Raw genomic sequence first — 19481 nt, forward strand, 5'->3', positions numbered from 1 at the left:
AAAATATGTGGTTAACATGAGTTTGTGCCAGAAGTTTGATCATTGTCTAAACACTGTTACTTCCTGTTCATTTAATCAGAGATCCAGGTTTTGTTTGATGAATTCAGTAAATTTTTTTGTTGTATTTCCTGTCCTGGTCTCAGATCTGTGGTGGAGACAAACCATACATTTCCCCAGCAGAGTTAGAGCGCCGTCATGTGGAGCTACGGCAGGCTTCCGTGCGGTGCTTCCGCTCTGTCAAGAAGATGGGCGGAGAAGATTTCTGCCGGCGCTACCAGGAGAAGCTGGAGGCAGAACTCGATGAGGCCTATGCCAACTTCAGCAAGCAGAATGATGGAAAGAACATCTTCTACGCTGCACGGACGCCCGCCACACTCTTTGCTGTCATGTTTGTCATGTACATAGTGTCAGTTGTCACCGGCTTTGTGGGCATTAGCTCTGTGGCCACGCTGTGCAACCTGGTGATGGGATTGGCTCTGACAGCACTCTGCATCTGGGCCTATGTTAAATACTCTGGAGAGTTTCGCGAGGTCGGAGGATTCATTGACCAGGTGGCTGAAACCCTCTGGGAACAGGTGAGAGGACAATCTTTGCATTACAAGTGGTGCAAATTTCTTCTAATCTTTATGTCAGTGAATGATTGATTAACTGATTGATTGAGTATATCAGCAGTGTTGGGCAAGTTACTTTGAAAAAGTAATTAATTATAGTTACTAGTTACTTCTTTAAAAAAGTAACTGAGTTAGTAACTGAGTTACAAGATTCTAAAAGTAATTAATTACTTGAAAAGTAACTATTGCGTTACTTTAAAAAATGTTTAACCCTCTGGGGTCCAGGGTATAATTGGCCATTTTTAACTACTTTTGATTTTACCTCCACATTTTACCTTTAAAAACTATTTACTTTGCCTTGTTTGGTATCATTCTTTTCAGCACAACCTCACGTGTCTGAATTTACAGTTATGTTTTCATTTTGACATTCTGTATTAACCCAGTAGATCTAAAATCAGACAAAAAAGTACAGAAGGTTATATTTTTTACTGTAACAACCTCAAACATGTTTATTGAATCATATTTCATAACTTTAAATGCAAATATAAATGGTCAATTTCAAAATCCTATGCAAGTTTTGCAAACAACAAAGTTATTTGTGTCCATTTACCTTTTACCCTTTTTCAAATAACCATTTCAAACTATTTACATAACAATCAGCTGTTCTGCATTCAATAAGATGCCACACAAATTATTTGTGCCACTCCAAAAATGTCTGTCCACTATAAAGGAGAACATCACAGCCTGATACCTGCAGGTCTGACAGCAGGAGGTATATCACTCCTCCTGTTTTCTACCTGGAGACCGCAGTCGCCTCATTGTTCTGACACACAACGCAAAAATATTCAAAACGCTACACGCTAACTGCACAAGACAACACATTAACTACACACTCCAAACACGCTAAACGTCACAAATCTCTCACATCTCAAAACTCGCTCTCTCTCTTTTTCTGCTGTCTTTCTCTCTCTCTCGCCGTCACTCCTAAAACGTCCCCCTCTTCCTAAACAGCCAAATGTCATGTTGCCATATCATTTTTGATTGGTCGTCATGGTGCATTTTTCCACCAACACCAAAGGGCTGTTTCTTGTTTTTTTTGTTTTTTGGTCATAAGCAGAGAGTGCTCGCTGCGCTGTCCTTAGACAGTAAACGTTACAAAACTGTTGAGGAAAAAACGCCACGTATATATTGTTTATCATGACTCTGGTTTTACGTGGTCTATCAGTACAATTTAAAAACTGGCACCTTGTTGCTTTGTCATCTTGAAGTGGTCGTGTGATTGGCTTACCACGACTACTTTATTCTTCCTCAGTCAAACAGCAGCACTCATGCGATTGTTTTGCCCCCTTAGCTCCAGTGATTGCCGCCTGCGAGAGCGCACGCAGCTGCTTGAAGCTGTAGCGCCCAGATTACTTACAGCTACTTTCGTACAACTGATATAAGATGTGGTAAGCTGAAGACAGCTTCAACCGTCTGCTTGTTGAAAAATAGTAACGCAACCGCACCGTATTTTCTTCTTAGTAACAGTAACGGCGTTGTAACAATAGGAATTATTAGTTAGATAACTTGTTACTGGAAAAAAGTGACGCCCTTAGTAACGCCATTACTTGTAACCCCGTTATTCCCATCACTGTATATCAGTATTTTTATGTAGGTTCTCATTTAGGTCATGGTATATCAATGTTTTCTCCCCACCTTTTATGCTTCACTCAAAAGTTTTCAAAAGTGAGAGGTGATTGCCATCATCAACTGTCTAAATTTTATTATTTAAAATTCAAGTACCTCTATTTGTCAGGAGTTTAACCTCCTAAGACCCGAACTCTTTCATGGCATGCATTTTTAATTTTTCTTTGCTATTTGGGCTGATTGGGACCTGATGAATGTAAAAACAAAGAATTACCAGATTTTTTTTAACCTAATTTTTGTTTCTAAGAAAAATGAGATCTACATATGACGATATTTGTTTTGAATTTTGATAGAACAGTGGCAGTATACTGTCCTCGTAAGTGAATATCAGGCCCTTGTAGAGAAAAATTAAGTATTTTGGTCTAGACATCCCAAAATGTGATGTCCACATATGTGGATGCCAGGTCCTTGGAGGTTAATTTACTGAATATTTTATTTTTCAATATTTAAGCATAGAACACAAGAACAGTACACAATAAGGTGCAAGGTATACGTAGAACTTCAATGAAGGTTCTGACAGCTTTGACTCCCAGATGAGGTATATTTTGTGTGTGTACGTGTGCTATTAAATAAGTGACTGTTTCTGTAAGGCTTTAAAGGACCTTGAAGAAAAAATGTATGCAAAAGTGAGGTTTTTCTTTGTACTTCGATGTAATGTTTCCTGCTGCAGAAAAGATGTTCTGAGGATGTAGATTTATTTATAGTTATTTAATTATTAACTTTAATTATTAATATTAATAATAGTTCAGTAGCAGCCCCAATAAAGAATAAAATTAATTCTTCTGTAGCTTTGCTGTAGATTTGTCGCAGTCAAAAACAAATGGCTGTGAATGGGAGCAGCAACAGCTTGCTTTTTTTAAACAAGTTGAAGCATTAGTCGCAAGTGTGACTGACACTGGTACATGGTAAACTGGTACATTTACATCGTAAATGGACTGGTTCATATATGGTGCTTTTCTACTGTTCCTAAGCACTCAAAGCATTTTATACAACTTGCCTCATTCACCCATTCGCGGCTATTTATACAGGCGCTTTTTTCTTTTTTCCAAGTAAGTGCTTTCTGTCAAAGAAACATTGACATGGTGCTCCAACCCACCTTCCCCAAATTAGCTTCACTACCATAGTTCTGACATTTTTGGTTTTTCTGTTCTTGCTTTTTTGATTAATCTTTCATATTTGCCCCTTAATGCTTCCAGAGGACTCCACGAAAGGTGAGCCCTTGCTTCACGTATATCTTTCCTTTTTTTTAATAGTTGCAGGACTAGGGAGATATGTTAGATTTTATTTATTTATTTATTTTTAATCACAATCAAAACCACTAAGACTTATCAATGAACTTTTTATTTAGATAATTATTTGAATTTCAGGAGCTTGGCCACATCTCATACACTCCCCTTCCTGTTCTCTGTCTATAATTGACCCCCTGCACTACGAATTGGTTGTGTTCTCATTTTTGTCAAAACACCCATTGACACCTATTGTGTGTTTTTGATGTGAAGGAGGTAGGGAGGCATAACATTTAGGACATAACAGTTTACTAGCATTGAGCATCAATTAAAATGTTAACAATTAGATTGAACAACTAGTAAGTCTGGTACTGACCAGTGACAATAATAACTAATGTCTTGATGCATGCTCAATCATCCAGAAAAGTAAATCTCTAAAGGTTCATTCTGTTATTCTGGACATGTCATTTTCAGCATGAGAAATGTTTTGTCACTCAGCCAAGTGACTTCTTCAGTCTCACCTACCTGCAGGTTTCCCCAACATTTGTATAATCACTGAAATTAGCACCAGTGACAAACAATGGGCTGTCAAGACCAGTTTTAATGATCGTTAATATGCAAATTGTCATAACTATTGATCAATAACCATTGATCAATGGCCATCAGCACCATGGCAAAGATGGTGATCTTTCTCCACCTTACAATTCCGTGATTGCAGCCATTCCTTAACTCTCTGTAAATTGTACTCATGGCCAGATACACAGAATCAACTTCTTGGAATCAACTTCTGGTGAATAATAGTTGTTTAGCCTTGTCCATCATTCCTCGAACCTGTCTATTACCGTCATTTCATGTCCTGCTGAAAAATAGTTGCAGTTCCATCTTTAGCTGCTCCTCCATTACCATTTTACTGCACAGCTGCCAAAGGAATGCTGGGTTGTTCTGTAGTCCTCCTTCATAGAATGCAGGTATCTAAAACTCTTAGGATGACCGCAGGCTAACAGATATCTGCTGAGGGAGTTCACATCTGCACTCGGGGGAGTGTAAAGACAGAGCACTACCACGTGACTGATGTATGTGTCTTGGAGAAAATCCTCACAGTTACACCTACCTCCTGTTTAAAAGGCCGTCGGCTTCAACACACTGCATCAGGAAATAGGTCTCCAAAAGTGGAGCGTGCCCTGAGAGACTGTTTGAATTCACTGACTGGGATATGCTGCTGGATCCACATGATGAGGACAGTGAAGGGATTGCAGGCTGTCAGTGTGGACGCGGTCTCACCTGTCAAGACAGTACGCTGTTATCCTAACAACACCTCCTGAATAACACAGGAGGTCAAGGCTATCCTCAACGGGAAGAAGGTGGCCTACAGAATAAAGGATAGGACACAAGACGAGGGGTGGTACAATAGAGGAGACATTGGAGGAGCCAAGTAACTCTTGGTAACCTTCTTCAATCGGTATGACCAACAACCAACTGTCCCACCTCACTACAGTGCCCTCCCCCAACTCCTTTCTCCACATGACATTGCTGCACACTCCACACCCTGCTCATCGCAGTCTCTCTCCCTCACTGGCACCCTCACCTGACACAGAGGACATACCTCTCCTCCTCCCCTCCCCACAGTCCTCTCCCTGCATAACTGCAGACCAAGTGAGGAGAGAACTGGCTTTGACCCAGGAAGTCCCCCTGCCTTTGGGCCTGCTGTGTCCATGGCTGCTGCACAGTCAGGATACTTTTCCTGGACTTCTCTAGTGCTTTCAATATCATCCAGCCAATTATGTTCCAGGAAAAACTTGAACGGATTGAAGTGGACCCCTGCCTGGTGACCTGGATAAGCAGCTACCTCACTGAGACACCACAGTATGTCAAGCTGAAGGACTGAGCAGCACTGGTGCACCGTAGGGCACAGTGCTGGCCCCTCTTCCCTTCACCCTATGCACTTTAGACTTAACAACTCAGAGATGTGTCATGCATGTCTCTGCACTCCTTAAACATCTGCAGGAAACTCCTGTGGATGTTCTACCAGTTAGTGGTTGCCAGCTTGATCTTTTACGTGGTGGCGTGCTGGAGGGGTGGTACATCCAAAAAGGATTCCTCCAGGCTGGCGAAGGTAGGCTGGCTCTGTGGTTGGCATGAAGCTAGACTGACTCTCTGGTAACAGTGGCAGAGAAAAGTACTCTGGAAATTTCCTCTGCTAACTGTCATCAAACCACAGAGAAACCGGATCAGCGACGGGCTGCTCCTCCCCAGCAGCAGAACCAGCAGGGCTAAAAATTCTTTGTTCCCTGAGCCATCAAACTGTACAATTCAGGGAGAGGGGGAGGAGTAGCAGCAGGAGGGAAGGGCACGGGACGATGTTGATCCAGTGAAATAAACTAAACTTATTACCTCCAATGCTAGAAATCACAGCATGCTTCACTAGAGCTCAGTGTTCCAGTTCTCTCATCATCTGGAATTTCTTCCAATCTCCTCTCCTGACATTCCGTGGCATTTATGCCAGTATATCCGTCACGCTGACCACCAATTATATATTTGCAACAGTCTTTAACCTTTGTAACGTACAGTCATCACTTCTTGGTGATGCCTTCCTTGGGGATTTGCCCAAAACTCGAGCCATAATATGCATCATATAATTCCTTTTTTAATAATGTATAAAAATCCTTGTAGATAGATGCTGACTATAGCTCCATTTGGTGGCACACCTGTCAAACTACTACACACCCAACATAAAGCTTTACCTATATTACTCCAAGATAACTTGGAAAACAGCTGTTATGGAGCAAGAGGCTAACACCATTCTTTGTACCAGGTTCTAAAAATGCTCTTTAATGCTGTGCAGCATTTTAACAGTCCATAACACTTTTAAAATATTCACCTTTAGACCCAGCCTCAAGTGATCCTGCTATATTGAGACAGCAGCTACCTCCTCTCCAAACAAGTCCAGTTAGCCTAATAAAATTTAACAAAAGTAAACGGTTTTGATTGCGCATACAGTACAGGAGTAATAATTAGTAGCTTTGATTTCATTACGTTATGTGTTGAGTGAAACTGAAATGGGCTTATTCATCAAATACTGATTTTTGAGGGGTGAGGGTTCAAAAGAAGAAAAAATTAAAACAACCCAGGACATCATTTTCACACCATAGAAACAATATAACAGTATAAAGCAGCTATTGTGGCATACCAGGTTGCCTAGCAACATGATTATTTGCACACATTTTGACATCAAGGCTGCTGTAAAATGAGCCAGAGCTGGCTGTATGTGATTGGTAAATAAATATTAAACTGTAATGGGATAAAAGATGAATAATTACTGCAGCGTTGAGGATGGGATTTTGAGCTCGAGCAGAGTTGGTCAAAGTGGAGATTGTGTTACCCAATGCATAGAGAACTTCAAGTCTGATGTGACCTCTTCCTTCTCCTTTTCCTCCAGATCTTCTCCAAAGTCTTTGAGGTGGCCCGAAGTCGAGTCCTGTTTGGAAGCTTTATCCCAACACCACGGCCCCGGCTCACCTCCAACAACAACATCAAGAAGAAAAATTAGCAGCACACCATGTTTTCCCTGTCATGTTGGGTTTTTTTTCCTCTCCCCCTCTCTCTTCCCTTTTCCTGTCACATCCACCTTCTGCCCTGTTTTAAAATGATTTGAAATGTATAAATAGATTGGTTTTTTGGATATAGATGATGGTTCCTCGCCATGCTGGCTGTGGGTTTAAGGGCACGCTGTAGTTCTGAACAAAGTGGTATGATGTATTTTATTCTCAACGAGGGTTATGATTCTTAGTGTGGGTGGCCATTCTTACACCATTATACCAGGTGTGGTTACCTGTCAAATAATGACTGCACATTATTAATCCCCGTTTATCTGAATGTATGTATGAAGAGCATGTCACCAGACCCTCCTCACTTCTCTCTTTGCGGTACTTCCTCTTGTCTTCATCAGGTTTCTGTGTCGCTGGGCGGCAATACAAATAGTTGTCACAACCAAAGTTTACAGTGTTACTCGTAGAAACTCTCTTAGTGTTTCTTGTGACTCTGCTGAACATATATCAGCCATAAAAACTTTCAATCCACATTATGTAGGGTGTATACAATAAAATAACCCTGTGACATGAACAAACATGATTTCAGGTCAGGGCTCCAACCAGTTCTCTTCATTATTAAGTGATTTTTAAAGTCTTACTTCAATTGAACCTTTTCTGAAAAAGATTGAAATGACAGTTATGCAGCAATTTGTTTGTTTTTTTGTTGTTGTTATTTTCTGAGGTTAAGAAAGGATTTTAATTTTATTATCAAGCTAGTTCAGATAGTAATCTATAGTTACCTTAATTAGTTTGTCTGGATCTGGGAAAGAGCTGAAAGTAAAGGAAGCAAAGTTTTGATAAAACCAGCTCAGCACTTAAGTATTCACCTTAGTAGAATGATCTGCAGGTGTGTTGTACTGATTGACAAAAGACAGTGTCTGTCAGTTCTTCTTTTTTTTTTTTTTTTTTTTTTTTTTTTACTGTTTTAAGTGGATTATGACTTGACGTGTTTACCTCCAGATACTCTTTATTTTTAATACTCGGCTTTGTCAGAGTCCTGCTTGCTTTCCAACAGCAAGATATGAGGTATCAGACTCATGTATGTTTGCAGTGCAGACTAGCATAGAGTGACCAAAATATTTGTTCAACAGATCTGAGACAGCTCTCTACTTGACCTACCAAGAAAGATGTCTTACTAAATGTTCAGCTATTAAGTTTATCTATGTCTGGATCTCCAGCTTCTATACATTTTCTGCTACTTGGTCCTCTTAACCTGACTGCCAGTATTTGAGTAAAACTTTCATTTTTATTCTCCAGTGTAGCTCAGGTTAGCAATGTAGAGTATTTTTATTATTTAGCTTTGGGGGGGTTTATTATTAAACTTAAGCTCTCTTCCCTTCATCATTCCTCGTTGTCCTCTTTATCTTGGCAGATCTGATGGACTGAGTCAGCTCGTCTTGTTTCTAAACCACCCAAGACCACATAGTAAAACACCAAAAAATTGAATTGTTTGCCATTCGATCTGTTGCATCGCATATATGTAACACAACACTTTGTGGGTCCAGATTGGTGGGTCCAGTGTTTCTATTTTCAAAGCCAAAATCTGTAAATTGAATGGCAGGTTCATTCCAAGTGTTGGCATTGATCTCAGGGTCAGAGGTCATAAAACTTTGCTTTACTGATCAGTTTTCTTTTGTAACCATTCCATCCACAACGTCACCACTGTGTGCTCTTTGTTTTTTTACAGTGTACTTCTTTTTACTGCCACACACACACACAGGCTATGTGTATGAAATATAAACCTTTATAAACATAAATTTTCTAGACTTTTTTAGCTGGCAGAACGTTTGGGTGGTAAACCTCATTTCAAATCACTAGATGTAAAGGAATGCTACGTATATATATGTATATATATGTGTGTGTGTGTATATGTATATATATGTGTGTGTGTGTGTGTGTAAATTTATCTTACATGAGCACTGCAATTTCACCCCTTGCTGGCAAAGAATGTTTATAATCTGTTGTTTTTCCCCATTATGTTGTATTTAAAGTTATTTAAGTTAACTTATTTTTCAATACACTATTAAATCAGACTTCTTCAACACACATACCGGTGGTGTTCTGTCTTTACATTTTTTTTCCTTTAATGAAGAGGTAACACTGAAAATGCTAATGGTATTCTAGGTTGGCACAACCAATGCCAACATGGAAAAGCTGGACTGATATCTGAATGCTGTTGTAACTCAAACTAAATGCACAATAAAATACCATTTTCATCAAATTACCTAAACCATAGACTACTTTTGTCTAAAGTAGAGAAGAAAATATAAAAACCATAGAGTACTTCCATGTCCAGATTCTGCATTATTTGTAACATAATCATATTTGTTAGATGATAAAACGTCTGCTGTCGTTTATTAGCTTAATGTCCATGCTGACTTTAGCAACCAGAAGATTATATGTATGTTTCTATACTTACATTTTGTTTTATGAAGGAAATTTCATTTGAGTTTAAGAGAATGTGAATTGTTTTTTCAGTATTAACATTACAAAGTCATATGTTTAGCAAATGTCTCAGACATTTCCCCTTGTGTAAATTTTACACAGATTTTTTTTTTTTTGCACATACGCACGACCGCTCAAAAGTTTGGGATGTACTGGAAATTTCTTTCATTTGTGTATTAATCACATCATTTTAGTAATAGTAGTAACACTTTCTGTACTCAGTATAGAAAGCTCACTCTTGACATCAGTTGTACTCCTGTGGAATGTGATCACAAGTGGGGCCCAAGTTTTATTGCACCTTCGCAAGCAGACTCATTTTCCTATTGAGGGCTCTGGACATCTTATTGCAGAGGAGATGACGGTTGGTCGGAACTGTTCCTAGACTGAAGAGATAAGGATCTGCTAATAATTGATCTGCTGTGGAATGTTCTTTGTTTGGGAGGTATAAAAGGGTTCAGGGTGATGTCTTTCCCTCAGAAAAACGGGTTAGGAGTGTCACTCCTAACCCCTGCAGTTTTTCTTTTCTTTTTTAATATCATGGCTCAAGAGTTGGCAGTTCGTCTTGTAATCGGAAGGTTGCCGGTTCAAGCCCCGGCTCCGACAGTCTCGGTCGTTGTGTCCTTGGACAAGACACTTCACCTGTTGCCTACTGCTGGTGATCAGAGGGCCCGGTGGCGGCAGTGTCTGGCAGCCTCGCCTCTGTCAGTGTGCCCCAGGGTGGCTGTGGCTACAATGTAGCTTGCCATCACCTGTGTGTGAATGGGTGGATGACTGAATGTAGTGTAAAGCGCTTTGGGGTCCCTAGGGACTAAGTAAAGTGCTATACAAATATAGGCCATTTACCTCACTTCAAAAGGCACGCTCGCCTGTTGGGTGCATTTTCATTCAAGATTCAAGACCAACGGGAAGAGCCTCGGCTCCTTATTATTGCAACAAGTGGGTGCAGGGTCCTAGAAACTCAATGAGTTTGAGTATTCTAGTGTGAGAAATTGCGCCCTGTTGCGGTAGTAAGTGCAGGATCTTAGGAGCTCAACAAGTTGGGCGTTCTAGTGTATGTTTTTTTAGCACTTTTGCACCAGTGAAAAAAGGCAGAAAGGCTGAGCGGAGGACGCTCCGTTACATTATGGGAAAGTGGCCCAGTAAAATGGCCAGTGGGGCTGTGGGAGGCATTCCTCTAGGTGGTCTGGGTGAAAACTCCATTTTTGATTCCATGGTAAAAAAGTTTGGACTTGATAGTATCAGATATGTTGAGAAATGGCAAAAAAAAAAAAGAATGGTTTTGCTGCTTAGTGTGAACCAGTTGAGAAAGGTGGAAGAGCAACTGGGGGGAGAAGAACAACAAATGTTAAAAAAGAAAAACGTTAAATCGACTGATGTGCGTAGGATCAATGATTTCAATTCAATTTTATTTATATAGCGCCAAGTCACAACAACAGTCGTCTCAAGGCACTTTATATTGCACAGTAGATCGTACAATAATAGATACAGAGAAAAACCCAACAATCATATGACCCCCTATGAGCAAGCACTTTGGCGACAGTGGGAAGGAAAAACTCCCTTTTAACAGGAAGAAACCTCCAGCAGAACCAGGCTCAGGGAGGGGCGGGGCCATCTGCTGCAACCAGTTGTGGTGAGAGAAGGAAGACAGGATAAAGACATGGTGTGGAAGAGAGACAGAGATTAGTAACAGGTATGATTTAATGCAGAGAGGTCTATTAACACATAGTGAGTGAGAAAGGTGAAAATCAAGTGCATCATGGGAATCCCCCGGCAGCCTAAGTCTATTGCAGCACAACTAAGGGAGGATTCAGGGTCACCTTGATACTCAGCTTTGCCGTTGCTCTGCGGATAGCCAGGTGATGAGGTATGGTGTCGAAATTCCCATTTCCGGCTGAAGTTGGCAAACTCTGTCGAGCTGTACTGGGGCCCGTTGTCAGAAAGAACAATATTTGGGATTCCCTGACGTGCGAAATGAGCCTTTAGTTTCCTAATCACAGTATTCGACTTGGTATCAGGTAGATAATCTATCTCCCAAAAGTTGGAGTAATAATCAACAGTTATTAGGTAGTCCCTACCCTCAAAGTTGAATAAATCTGTCCCAACTTTGGTCCATGGTCTAGTGGTCAGCTCGTGTGGTTTTAGTGTCTCTTTCTGTTGTTTTGCATCCACAGACCGACATATGTCACATGTAGCGATGTACTTTTTGATGTGGTTGTTCATACCATGCCAGTAGACACAGTCTCTAGCTCTCCTGAGGCACCCTTCTGTGCTGATGTGTGTTGAGTGAATTCGCTGTGTTATATCTGCCTGGAGTGCTTCTGGAATCACCACTCTCTCCCTTGAAGACCAGTCCATCCTGTGTGCTCAGTTCATCCTGCAAAGATTGGAACTGAGTTATTTCAACAGGTACATCTTTCTTACAGACCGGCCACCCCTTTTGTATTGTTTTTATCAGCGTTTGTAGTGTGTGGTCGGTTCTTGTCCCTGCTCGTATTCTGTCCATGCTTTCTGTTGAAACAGGTACATAGTCCACCATGTTGACACATTCTGTCTCCAACTCCATCTGGCTTTTGATGCTGTCCTGCAGGTAGGCCCTACTCAGCGTATCAGCGAGTAGCATGTCGCAGCCTGGAACATATGTTATGGTTATATCATATTTTTGCAGCCTTAATAACATCCTTTGCAGTCTCTTAGGTGCATGTAACAGTGGCTTTTTAACAATGTTCTCGAGTGGCTTGTGGTCTGATTGCAATCTCACAAGACAACCATATGTATATTGGTGGAATTTCTCCATCCCAAACACAATAGCTAAACATTCCTTTTCAATTTGTGCATAACCTCGTTCAGTGAGCGTCAATGCACGACTTGCAAATGCCACTGGTTTTCCATGTTGAGTCAGAGCTTCTCCCAGTCCTGTTTCGCTGGCATCACACTGCAGTGTCAGCTCTTCTTCATGGCTGTAATATTTCAAAACTGGGACTTGTGTTAGTTTTTCTTTCAGTCTTTTAAATGCATCTTCCTGCAAGTCTGTCCATAGGCTGTCTCTGTGCGTCAGTTGTCTGAGAGGCTCACAGTCGTCTGACAGATGCTTGTAGAACTTGGATAAATAGTTGACCATTCCAACTAGTCTCTGCACCCCTTTTATCTCAGTTGGTGCTGGCATCTCTGTGATGGCCCGTACCTTCTCTGGGTCAGCTCTCAGCCCCTCTGCCGTGAGTAGATGTCCGATGTATGGTACTTCCTGTCTTCTAAGCTTGAGTTTTTCCACATTTAATTTGATGTTCCTCTCTCTCTGCAGCGTTCCAGGAAAAGTCTCAGGTTTCTGTCATGATCCATTTCTGCCAACTCAGTTGTCTCTCATTTTCCAGTGATCAGGATGTCATCAGCAATGATGTATGTGCCTGGCAGGTTCTCTAACGCTTGCATCAGTTTGCGCTGAAAGACCTCTGGCGCTGGGCTGATCCCCATCGGCATTCTCAGCCAACGAAAGCGACCAAATGGTGTTGCGAATGTCATGAGATAGCTTGACTCTTCTGTAAGCTTCACATGCCAAAAGCCATGTTTCACATCACAAATTGTGAAAACTTTCGCTTTTGACACATCTGGCAAGATGTCATCTGTTGTTGGTAATGGGAAGTGACTATGCTTCAAAGCTTTGTTGAGCGGTCTCGGGTCAATACATATCCTGGGTTTGCCATTTGCCATTGCACTGTGACCATCCCACTGATTCAATCAGTACTACATTCCACTAGTGCTATTATTTGTCTGTCTGCAAGGCTCATCAGTTCCTCTTTCAGTGGTTTCATCATCGACACTGGGACTCTGCGTTTTGGCAGTTTGACGGGCTGCACTGTTGTGTCGATTTCCAGCTCATATTCACCTTGCAAACATCCATCTCCTGTAAACACATCCTGAAACTCGGTCTTTATCTCTTCCAACAACTACATGTTTTTCTCTGATGGAGCTGTTGTCACTGAGCTGTCCAGAGCACATATGTTATCATATTTAACTTGTATTAGCTTCATCGCTTCACTAGCTGTTCTCCCAAGTAGAGGTGTTTTACAATCCTCCTCTACCACTTGGAACTCGACTCTGTACTTTTTGTTGTTTCTTGGGTTTGTCAGCTTGACCTTACACTTTCCTAATGGAGACAGCCTTGACTTATTGTACATCACAAGAACCTTGTCTGTGTGCTCCATTTTGATGTTCGGGTTCAACAGGTTGATGGGAATAACGTTGCAGGTTGCACCACAGTCAACTTGAAACTTGACCAGGCTGTTGCCAATCATCATGCCTGCAAACAGCTGCTCTCATTTTTTCATGTCTGATGCTTTGATCTGGTTCACTTCTACTGCAGTCTGTGTCATAGCTGTGACAGTCATTATGTCCTCACAGGAATCCGAGACCTGCTCCGTCACTGTGTGGACCTTTTTTCCATTTTCTCTCTGTCTGCTTTTACTCCTGCATGCTATAGCAAAATGATTTTCTTTGTCACATTTTTTGCATTTTTTTCATATGCTGGGCATTTTGATTTGAGTCTTTCATGTGCTCTTCCACAAAATCTGCATGGTCTCTGAATGCTATTGTGACCAAGTGGTCAGCGGGGTTATAAAAGAAATGATAAAATGACAACACCACCTGGGGGGAATTCTAGCCCCCAGGAAATATAAACTTTAAAAATGGAATTTAATTTAAAAAAAACAACGTTTGCACAGGTTCAGGGATGCACACTGAGGCCGGCTCAATGTATTAACACCATTTTATTTATTAAAAAAATAAAAACAAAACAACAAAGACAGCACACTAAATGTCTAAAATAGTGTCCCAAATTACAACAAAATAAACATACAACTGGGACTTACCAGCAGCGGTGGACCAAAAGAAAACCACACAAAAACCCCCCACTATAGTCTATTCACCTGGTGCTGTACAACAAAAGTGTGGAAAACGACCCGCCACCTAAGGTCCCACGGCCGCTGGTAAATCCTCAGTTCACTGAAATAAAAGCACAAGATATACACGTTAAACAGGATAAAAAAAACCATGGGACATAAAAAGGCGCTCTATATACTAAAATAAAGAAAGAAATTAAAAGGAAAACGGAGACCTGTAATAAAACACACCCACATACACACCACAGAGCACAGATTGGAAACACTCGTGCTCTGCGAGCCAGCCCACAGCTGGTGCTGGTTCCGATTGTCCATAGCCCTACTCAGTCTCGCGCAGCTCTCCGCAACTGGGAGAGGGAAAGAGAGAGGCGGTACCGGTTTTTGTAACACCAGCCCAATATGCAGCTGAAGATCGCCCCGACCAGCCGGGAAAGCTGGAGTAAAACGATAGTCCAAAAAGGGCTTAGCATGAAACCCAAAGCCCCCAGGGGCGAGGCGAGGCCAGCAGCGGGAATAAAACTGGACGGCCAACAGATCGGAACACAAGATGAAACAGGGCAAGACAAGACAGCAGCTAGGCAGGCGTCTCGACTCTTTGCTTAAAAATCAGGCAGTTGGTCCCTGAGAAGGTGCGGCAGCAATCAAACCCTACAAACAAAAACAGGCAAAGATAATCTTAATCGTCTCTAATTTACAAATACTAGCAGCTATAATATAAGCGGCTTACCCCAAGACTGGAGGCGCTGTACTGTACGGTGAACGCAACTCACACATCTCTCCACCACAGCTGGAGTAAAGAAAGAGAAACAGCCGCGCTGTAGCAGTCACACAATCCGATTGTATCGGTAAATTAACCAATAGGCCAGCATTTACTGCTGTATCGCACCAGAAGCTCGGGAGGAATGATCCAACAAAAAAAACCGGCTTCCCTTTATACAGGTAAACACCACCCTGTAATCAATATGCAGGTGGGTTCCTAATTAACCCAATCACATGATACAAGGAGCGAGTGCAGCGGAAAGAGAGCGAGGGTGGTAGAGCGAGCGAGAGAGAGAGAAAAAGAAGGGCGAGTAGCCCATCCGGCTACACTATTGACACCCTTTAATGAGAAGTCTGGGCTCGGGAGAACCCGAGTGCCCTGGAGGGACTTTCCCTGCCGGATACACAATGGACGGGTGCCTGCTGGGATTGGAACGACAGGTGCGACTTCTCAGAAAGGGCTCACTGAAGGCAGCATGGTTAAGAGCTTGGAGGCGCTTACGACTGCAGTGAATGCTCAGAATAACACCTTTGAGCGTATGTATGTTGGATTACATCAGGAAAGAATCAACTCAGAACAACATCTCTGGGTGGAGCTGGATTACACCTCGGATCAGTTGGCTGCGGTTGTGAGGTCTCAGAATCTGCTATGTGAGCAAAAAGAGTGACAAGACCACAGAATCGACGGCTAATAACATCACGGAGAAGCTCGCAGCTATTAATGGGAGACTGAGAGACCAGTGTCGGAGTGTTAAAAAACAGCTTGAAATTCTCAATTACCATCATAACCCGGCTACCCCTTCGGTGCCAGCTCAAGGCTGGAGCCGAACAACAACTCCCTGATAACGACTGTGTTGAGTCTGTTCCTTCCCCTACAAGGCCACCTGGGTTGGCTGAAAGACTGTTTACTTAGCCTGGCAGGGCGAAGGACACTGTCTCAGCTGAACTATGGACACGCACACACATACATATACTGATACTGATACGCACTCACTGACGCATCACCCTCCCTACCCCGGATCCAACACCACCTCCAACGCTTACCTCCCCCATGATGTGGACATCGGGTCAGCTGAAGGCGCAGTCGAAAGATTGTAGCGGTCCCAGATCAGATGTACACACTGGAACTCTTTCCCATGTTGCTTGTCTGTGTTTATTGTGTTATGGTGTGTTGATACCTGTGCATTCCTGTATTATCCTTTTGTGTTGCACATTTCAATGTTTTTTTTCCTCGCTACCTGGCCTGACCTGTCTCCCCAATGTGATGTTTGTATTGTATGTACGGTCGGCAAGGTCTGTCATCTCGGTTGTGGACCGAGATGACAGACCTGCAACTGACAAATAAAGGCTATCTCATCTCATCTCATCATCATGATATCTCTTTATCCAGTCTTTTTCTCTCTTTTTGTTTTACTGCATGCAGTTCTTCTACAGCCTGTCCCGCTATTGTTTTGTTGTATTCTCTTGAAATCTCCATTGCTCTACAAATATCTAGACATCTGTCTAATGTGAGGTTCTCTTCTCTGAGCAACCTTTCCCTCCAACTGGAGCTGTTCGTGCCACAGATGATCATGTCTCTGATCAGTGAGTCTTTTAATTGTCCAAAGTTGCAGTTGCATTCTCAGGTCCGTAACATATTTATCAATATTTTCTCCAGGAGCCTTATTGCGTGCAAAAAATCTGTATCTCTCGACAGTCTCATTAACTTTGGGATTACAGTATTCATCTATTTTTCTCATCAGCTCACTTACTGTTACTCTTGACTCAGCTCCGATCAGCGTTCCACAGAGCTCCCTGCCCCGTTCCCCAATCAGATAGTAAAACAGCTTCACTCTCGCCTTTTCCTCAGCATCCGGCAGAGCTAGTTTCGTGTAGAGTGTAAACCCTTCTTTCCACGCTTTAGACAGGTTCACTGAATCCATACTCCACTGTGCGGGTGGCTTCAATCCATCCATCGTAGACGCCGCTGCGCTCTTCTTGTCAGCGTCTCACCTGCTGTCCTGAGCCGTTAGCACCTCCGAGGCTAACTAGCCTAGCTGGACGCGTCGATACCGTCCAGCTAGGCTTGAAATTTACGTCCCATTTTCCCCTTTATTCTTTTTTCTCTGTATTGTCAATTTTGTCTAAGAAGAAATCTGAGGCTGCTGTTCTGAGAATGAGCTACCAAAGCTTTTTCTGAATAAGTCAATAAAGATCCATTTATGGAAAGCTGTGATGAAGGTAGCTTTGTCTTTAATTATATTCAACAATATAACATATTTGACCACTTTTAATTTATTTTTCTAACTTTAATACACTAAAGTTAAGGCTATATACCTAATTTCTAGTAAGTGGCCCAGCCCCTCCTAAATCTTTATGCATATGACCCTCAGTGAAAAAAGTTTGGACACCCCTGCGCTACGCATTTGGTGTGGTGCATGACTTTGGTGTCCTGTGGAGACATAGGAAGTTTCTGAAATCTGCTAAGGCAGCTGCCTCAGGGGGGCCGTCCTTTTAACTTGTGTTAGCTTCATTGCCCACACCTGACCTCACTGACCTTTCTGCTGTTTCTTTTGCCTCTCAGGCAGAGAAAGATCTCTGGCATAAATCTGGCTGCACACTGACGCAATCTGTCTGGTGTTTTTCTGACGGCCGCCCATGCCTGCCTAAGCATTTTTTCCCTTGGTTTCTTGTGGAAATAAAGAAAATATTTTACTGCTACTCATACTTATCATTATTACCATTGCATTAATCAAATTAATCATCTTTTCATTAAAACATTTATTGAAGCTGTTGGCATTACATTAACCTTTTTAATACAGGTGCAGCTATAACCATTTTATACACATTGCATTTTGTGCTTATTAAAGAGTTGAAGCTCAGTCAATTAATTGGAGGTTGTAAGCCTTGTTCGGCGCGATGTCTGGGCGATCTATTGTGTAAGTGACTTGGAGCTATAGAAGGTTAAAACTGCATACACGCCTACAAAACAACATTTAATACATATAATCTAGAAACAGGCTTGAGTGAAGGCCTGGATGTATTCAGTTTCTTGTTGCATTTGAGTTTGCTTAGTAACAGGTGACAGAAGATGGGCCAAAGAGGAGGACAAGTCCCTGGGGATCTTCAGGGCCTGAATTCATCGCCATATTTGGAAAAAGATGCCAGAGAGGGGAACTTTGGTGTCGCATTTATCTCTTAAAATTGATCATTGTCTGTAAAAGTTGCAAATGATGTTCTTAAGATACAAATTATGTTCTTGTACAATGCGACAAGGGGCGTTACCCAACCCTGACATTATAAAAGCAATCTGAAGTGTATTTTTGGGCGGAGATCTACATCTGATGTTTTGCAGTGTACATCTTCCCACGCGTGTGTTCAATAAACTTATCTGTTTGATTGCATCCTTCTGGGCCTCTGGTATTTTGTTTTGGTTCTCAACATCGCGAATCGGGACAGTGGGTACAAGGGTTAGACCATGTGTCCAAAGGGGGGATGCTACAGGCAGTAACAATGCTGTGGTTCACAAAAGGCTTTTCTGCAGCAGCTGAAAAGTATTGTTAAAAGTGTCTAATTTGCGCGACCAATAATGTGTGACGTCCAGCTCGTGTAGATACTGTAGCACACCCTCCACCTGACATGCACTTTTACCATCTTATGATGGATTTCATTGAACTAACACCAAAGAAGTATTGTTTGGTGGTAGTCGACATGTTTTCTAAGTGGTTAGAAGTGCTCCCAACCAAGCATGCAGATGGTAGCGCTGTGGCAAAAGCTCTTCTGTCAGAAATCATCCCTAGATGGGGCATCCCGGGAAAAATCACTAGTGACAATGGCACTCACTTTTCACTTCACTTCTCTCCCCTCTACCATCTTCGACATGACCCTGACCAAACGCTGCAGCAGCTGGACCCACCACAACAATCTGAAAATGTCAACAGTGCTGCAGGAAAGGGATCTCATGCAGCAGAGATGGAGGGCGCTAAACCTAAGGCCCGTTTCACTACACGGGGGAAATTCCCAGACAGCTTCCGCTGACAGAGCTGTGATGAGATGCCCATTAAGCCCGGATGAAAAGTGAAGCAAAGCAAAAGAATAACTCTGTATTAACTCTGTATTAACACTGTGCAGGGCAGTGACGGACCAACACGGATGATCGGGCAGCAGGGAAAAGGGCGTGGCAGAGATGGAAGGAGCAACTGAGGTTAAAAGCCACCTCAGAATGGACAAAACACAGAAGAAGACGCAGGTCGGCAAGCATGGACACTGGAGAAAGGACTGCCCCAATTTGGGTCAGAACCAGGATGGACAGAACTGTGAGCAGCAGCAGCAATGGTCGCAAACAGACTGAAAAGG

General features: G+C 42.2%; 1 protein-coding gene across 2 annotated transcripts in view; it reads left to right on the forward strand.

Annotated features, from left to right (window-relative positions):
* Positions 1-9096, forward strand: part of LOC113024715 (atlastin-2) — a 39298-nt gene extending 30202 nt beyond the window's left edge. Inside the window, exons 12-14 of one of the 2 annotated variants that reach the window (XM_026172001.1) lie at positions 144-575; positions 3434-3448; positions 6900-9096. In XM_026172001.1, coding sequence (XP_026027786.1) covers positions 144-575; positions 3434-3448; positions 6900-7010 — 558 coding nt within the window. In that variant the 3' untranslated portion in view covers positions 7011-9096. The remainder of the gene's footprint in view (positions 1-143; positions 576-3433; positions 3449-6899) is intronic. The other variant, XM_026172002.1, reaches the window with a different exon arrangement.
* Positions 9097-19481: the final 10385 nt, after the last annotated feature.

The sequence above is a fragment of the Astatotilapia calliptera genome, chromosome 6 (genome assembly GCF_900246225.1).
Source record: "Astatotilapia calliptera chromosome 6, fAstCal1.2, whole genome shotgun sequence".
Lineage (NCBI taxonomy): Eukaryota > Metazoa > Chordata > Actinopteri > Cichliformes > Cichlidae > Astatotilapia > Astatotilapia calliptera.